The sequence below is a fragment of the Anabrus simplex genome, chromosome 5, assembly GCF_040414725.1.
Source record: "Anabrus simplex isolate iqAnaSimp1 chromosome 5, ASM4041472v1, whole genome shotgun sequence".
NCBI lineage: Eukaryota > Metazoa > Arthropoda > Insecta > Orthoptera > Tettigoniidae > Anabrus > Anabrus simplex.
In genome coordinates, this window is record NC_090269.1 from 314410857 (window position 1) to 314416856 (window position 6000).

Consider the following 6000-nt stretch of genomic DNA (forward strand, 5'->3'; position numbering starts at 1 on the left):
TGCTAGCTGCAAAAAGATAGTTGTGAAGGCACTCTGTTTATTCACAGAGGCTTGTGCTACTTACAAACAGCATAGGTAGAAACAGCCCTGATTTAGACATTATCATTTTGAATGCCACTGACAATGAATACTATAGACCTTTATTAGTCATACAATTACAAAGAAATAAGACTATAACTTCCCAATGTGGGCGTGCATGTTAATGTGCTACGGCTATGGAGCCAAGCTCTGTATTCAGAAGAGACATGGGTTTGAGCCCCACCGTCGGCTGTCTTGAGAATGATTTTCTGTGCTTTCACGTTTTTACTTCCAGGCAAATGCCAGGACAGTTCCAATTCATAGGCCACAGCCAATTCCTTTCACCTCCTTATGCAATTTCATTCACCATCATTCATTTCATCTTCATTAGCTCCTCAGCTAAGGTTGGCAACAGAAAGGGCATTCGGATGGCTGGCCATATAAATTCATCTCACCTCATCCCTGACTCCATATCAAAAAATGGGACTAACGATTAGACCAACAACTATTTCTTTCAGATGATCTCATTTGTAGCCCTATTTCAACATATTATCTGCAATATGGCTTACAAGGTAGAGGTCTGCAAGGACGAAATTCTTAGGCCTGGTCCGACCTGAACCAAACCCATGCCCGATAACGGATTACAGTTTAGCACCCGGTCCAGCCCGTTTATTCAAAATATTATATATGGAATAGGCCTATATTTTAAACAAAATTACAAGAATTTAGCAACTGAAAGTGTTATTATTAATTAAATAATTAAAAATATTGTGCAGAGAATGAGAGATGTGCAATACACATAGCCTATTTTGCTTTACGTCACACTGACACAGATAGGTCTTATGGCAACGATGGGATAGGAGAGGCCTAGGAATGGGAAGGAAGCAGCCGTGGCCTTAATTAAGGTCAGCCCCAGCATTTGCCTGGTGTGAAAATGAGCAACCACGGAAAACAATCTTCAGGGCTGCCGACAGTGGGGTTCGAATCCACTATCTCCCAGATGCAAGCTCACAGCTGTACACTCCTAACCGCACGGCCATCTCGCCCGCTGTACACATAGCCTAATGCATAATGTAATGTGTTTGTGCACTGTATTATCATTAGAAGGGGGGGGGGAATATGAAGACACTTTACGTTTTTAATCATTTCAGGGCAAGAGGAGTGGAACTATATACCATAGTGCTGGCTGCAAACGGATGGTTGTGAAGGCACTCTGTTTATTCACAAAGGCCTGTGCTACTTACAAACTGCATACACGAAAAAAGCAGTCTTTTATGCAGACGCGTGAAGAATCTCTTTTCAGTTTTGACTAAGTTAATTTATAACTGTTAGGTTCTTCAGTCTGCCGAAACTAACTTAAGAGTAAATAAATTTATAAACTACCTGAAAGAAAAAACATATGGTAACGTGCAAAAGGAAAAATTTAATGAATTACCATCATTAAAATTAAATAAGTTGTTTCTTTTCCAGGTGTAATGCAACTTTCAAGTGGTCCTTTTGATTCAACTGACATTACTCCACTTTCAGTTTACACTTTTAATGAACAATACTAGCCTAAGACAAAAAAAGAAGAATGACCTTATGGTTATGAAATTTAAAAGTCAGTAACACAAACATCCTCCAAAAAATGCCAATCCCTTTCACCCAGAAGTGTTCAGAGTCGCTAGATTAACTACTACTACTTTCCCCACCACTTTCATCTAGCCAGTCCTGTGGAGTAAAGGTGGGAGGCCGCAGGTTCCCGGCCAGATCAGGGAATTTTTACCTTGATCTGAGAGCTGATTAGAGGTCAACTCTGTCTATGTGTTTAAAATTGAGGAGCTATCTGATGGTGAGATGGCGGCACCAGTCTAGAAAGCCAAGAACAACAGCCGAGAGGATTTGTAGTGTCTTGTAATCTGCAGGCCTTCGGTCTGAGCAGCAGTCGCTTTATAGGCCATGGCCCTTCAGGGGTGTTGTGCCATGGGGTTTGGTTTGGTCACATCTTCAACTTCACTTGAGCCTACACCACCTAAATTTATTGCAATACACTTAAAAATTGTATTTGGAAGCTCTCACAAGAAGACAAAATGATTGGGCAACAAGAAGGAATAGAACTATTCATGAAACCAAACTCTTGCTATTAATATGTAATGTTAGATTATGTTAAAGAAGCCGATCGTTGCCAATGCAGTTATCTCTTACATGCTAATGCATATACGGTATTCATTACGGTACGAATGTGTATTCTAAAATGAACGAGATTAAAGTTTATGTTCCGCCAAAGACACCCATATACTGATACCAATTTAGTGTGTACAAATTGTGGATGTTTGAAAATATACCAGAATACCCGCAAAAAGGAAAACAGGTAAGTGCAATATTTTGTTTATTAGTTACATACCGGCCTAAATGCAAACTGATGGCCGAGTTGCAACTTTGAAAAAAAATCGTACGTTAATAAAGATCATGAACTAATTTTTTACTTTCTCCATATCGCCGGGCTGGCAGAGATTAAAAATGCTGCTATATGTGAACAGAATCCAACTCGGAAGAGCTCAGTTAAACGCGCTCATTTATAACTCAACACGCCGAAAGCATCATACGTAGCTTTGTTCTGACTCAACGATTCAATTTAAACATCGTGAAGTATAAATATATGAATCAGATCTAGAAACAATATACAACGACATGAATACATTTTTACGAAAGTAATTATTATAACTATCTTGGATTGCAAAACCCACAACAATACTTATCTTTCTGGACACGGCATTTTAACATTTTTAAACATGTCTTCTCACACGTGTTATGCTAGTGTTAGAGAATCACTTATAGTAAATTACTGTGGGTTTATGACAAAGTAAATACCTACCGGTAATTAATATATTCGGTAAAATACGCTGAGCCATATTTCCGCAGTTAGGATGAATTCTTGGAGGTTATCGCCACTGCAGTGATAGCAAAACAAACCCACGTGTTCAACTATCTAACAGTGCTACCATCGAACGAAACAAAAAATTACCAAACTATAGTCGCTGTGCATCGCATAGAAAAGTGGAGATGGTAGTGGTTGCTGTTGGAAGTGCAAGTAAAACTTGGCAATCATCCTCTACACGGAAATAAGAGATTATGGGCTAAAATGTTGTTTCCTGAGTTATATTATTGTTGATAAGTGTTCAGTACATGTTTAAACATTTTTATAGTACTGTATCCCTGGTTTGAGTGTATTAAGTATTAGATGTGTGTAATGTGATCTATGGTGCATTTCAATTTAGGTATAGTGTGGTGCATTTAAAGTCATTCCCAAAAAAAACTTAAGTAGGTACATCGAACCAGCTGTACAGTTATAATTTTGTGAAAATACTATGTTATGTTCAATGAGCTAGAATATCGTAGAGGGGCGGTATGCCTGACATCAGCGCTCCTTGCGGAGGTAGCCATGTTTCGAGTTCGAGTTGTCAAAGCACATCAAATTGGCCGATAACATATGATGAGGTACCGGTAAGTAAACTCGTGTTCTCATCCCGAGGTGGTGCAGCTCTTTACAGACACACCCCCAATGGAGGTGAGCTGCAGGTACCATTTGAAACACATACCAGCACTCCTGGCATTCTTAAATTTCTTGCAGTGTCGGAAATCGGACCCGGGCCCCCGAGGACGGCAGCTAACAACACTAACCAATACGGTACGGAGGAGGACATATGATGAGGTGACATGGAGATTGTCCATTTAACATTGTGTGCTTCAAGAAGTGAAAAGATAGCAGTATAGCCTGAGCGAGCGACGAAAGCGGGCGTGTTGAGTAGAGGATCCCGGTAGTGAGAGAAGGGAAGTACTGGGAGGGGGAGTGCAAGAAACAAGCGAAAAGTTTAAGGAGGATGATTTGTGTGGAACAATACACGGCAGTTATAGGAAGATGGCAGGGGAGAAAGAAGAAGTGAAAGTTGGAGGAAGCAGAATGGACTAGGTCTGCCAGAGAACAAGAGACACCCCAGGGGTGCTCAGTTCGACGGCCGCAGACACAGAAAAAATATGAAAGTGGCAGGATTGACGTAAGGTTCAGAAAATAAGAATGTTCTAAATGCAAAAAACATATTACACATTTATTCAATGAAAATAAAATATTAGCCATCCTGACATCTATGATAATGAAAATAATCGCTACTTTACGTTAATTACTGGGGCTCTTGATGTAACAAAAAAAATACAAACACGTAACTTATTTTCCCTATCATTCTAACAGAGTCTTTGAACATAACATAACTTTTCTTCGTTTTAAAGTATTCATTTTGGCAATTTAAAGTCGAATTAAATATTAAAGAGGAATGAGGTCTGGCGTATCATTCCTCGAACAATCTGGAAAAATGCATTAATTTTAATAAAGTAGAATAAAGAAATATCCAAGATTAATTAATTAATTTTACTACCTTGACAAAATAAGAGTGAAATTCTGTTTATCAAAAATTTTGTTAACATTAAAAATGAAAATTTGAATTTGCCTTTATTTTCTACAAGTTAATTCGAGCCGTCGAGTATATCTGTTCACGTCTTCCTACTTATCTTCTCGTGAGAACTAATAATAACTTATAATCACTTGGTCATTAACTGAACAAAAATAGCATTATGACCTTACGAAAATTAATAAATGGAGAAAAGTATATCCTAAACGTGGAAATCCCGTCCACAATCAATTAACACTATCAAAGTGTCACACATCAGCACACCACAAATGCATAGGAAATAATTGTCTTACAACTAGAAAATCTCTACACCTACAAGTAGCTACTGAAAATATCAAAGAAGAAAATATCTACAATATTTACACATCATCATCGGGTGTCAATCGATCTCGCCACTCTCCTATTAACACATTCCAGTATGTTCAAAAGATAGAGTCTCCTCGGGAGTACGAAATATTGAAAAGTGAGCATGCCGGGTTTCGAACTGAATATCATTAGAATATTTAATTGAGGATCTGTTCTAAAGACCTAAGGTCTTACAGTAAATTTACACGTACCATATACTTGGAATTATTGACTTTCACGAACACTATTAGGATATTATCTCGAATTATGGAGTACATCGTTTAATATGGACTTATCCTTATCATCAGAAGACATTATCATCTTAACTACACCTCATAAAATCTCGAAGATTCCATATTTCCATTAAATCATGATCAACATCATGTATAACAATATTACAACATTAGCATGTGAAAAACTCAGTTTCGCGAAGACTCATATCGTACGTACAAATTCCTCAAAAATTACACGTACAGTACAACATCACGACGATCCTAACTCATCGTAACCCATTATCACTCATGTGTAGTCATGAAAATTATAAGGACCTATCACCGTCCCAAAAATACGTAATATCCTCCTTAAATTTGTCTCGACGATTAACTAATCCATTAATAATCACATACCATCAAGCATGTACTCTAAATAAATTCATACACACGATTCGGAATTTTCCTGATGACACGCTATCGTAAATGTAAGGTACAAGTAAAAGTCCTATTTCCATGAAAATATTAAAAATATTAGAAAAATATCACCTCAATAAATTCGTCAGACACAGATCAGTACACTATCGTAATGAAATTCGTACAATAACAAAGGATGGTTTCGATAACACATGGATAACTTCAATTGAACCACCATCGTCAAGCTCGTCAAAACGTGGTCATGAATCAAGCAAGTATGCAAATTATCTCACATCTAAGAAATACCAGTGAAATGTCGTGAAAATAAATCAACCAGATATTATAGAACGAATCTAAAGAAAGATGAAGAGTAGAAATAAAGAGCTACATAGAACAGATATAAATCAGACGTAGTCGACTTAACTTATTTAGATGTCTTCACATCTGGAAGTACGGGTTCTCAATCAGCCATTCTAAGTTGAAAGTCTCTGCATTTCGGCGCTGCTGACGATAGTCGATGGCTTAGAACTTCATGATGAAATACGTGGAGTCCATGGCACGAAATTCCA

General features: G+C 37.8%; 1 protein-coding gene across 1 annotated transcript in view; it reads right to left on the minus strand.

Moving 5' to 3' along the window:
* Ak6 (adenylate kinase isoenzyme 6) overlaps positions 1 to 2939 on the minus strand; it is a 53769-nt gene extending 50830 nt beyond the window's left edge. Inside the window, exon 1 of the mRNA XM_067147540.1 lies at positions 2873 to 2939. Within this exon, the coding sequence (XP_067003641.1) occupies positions 2873 to 2909 (37 nt within the window). The 5' untranslated portion in view covers positions 2910 to 2939. The remainder of the gene's footprint in view (positions 1 to 2872) is intronic.
* Between the last annotated feature and the right edge of the window lie 3061 nt (positions 2940 to 6000).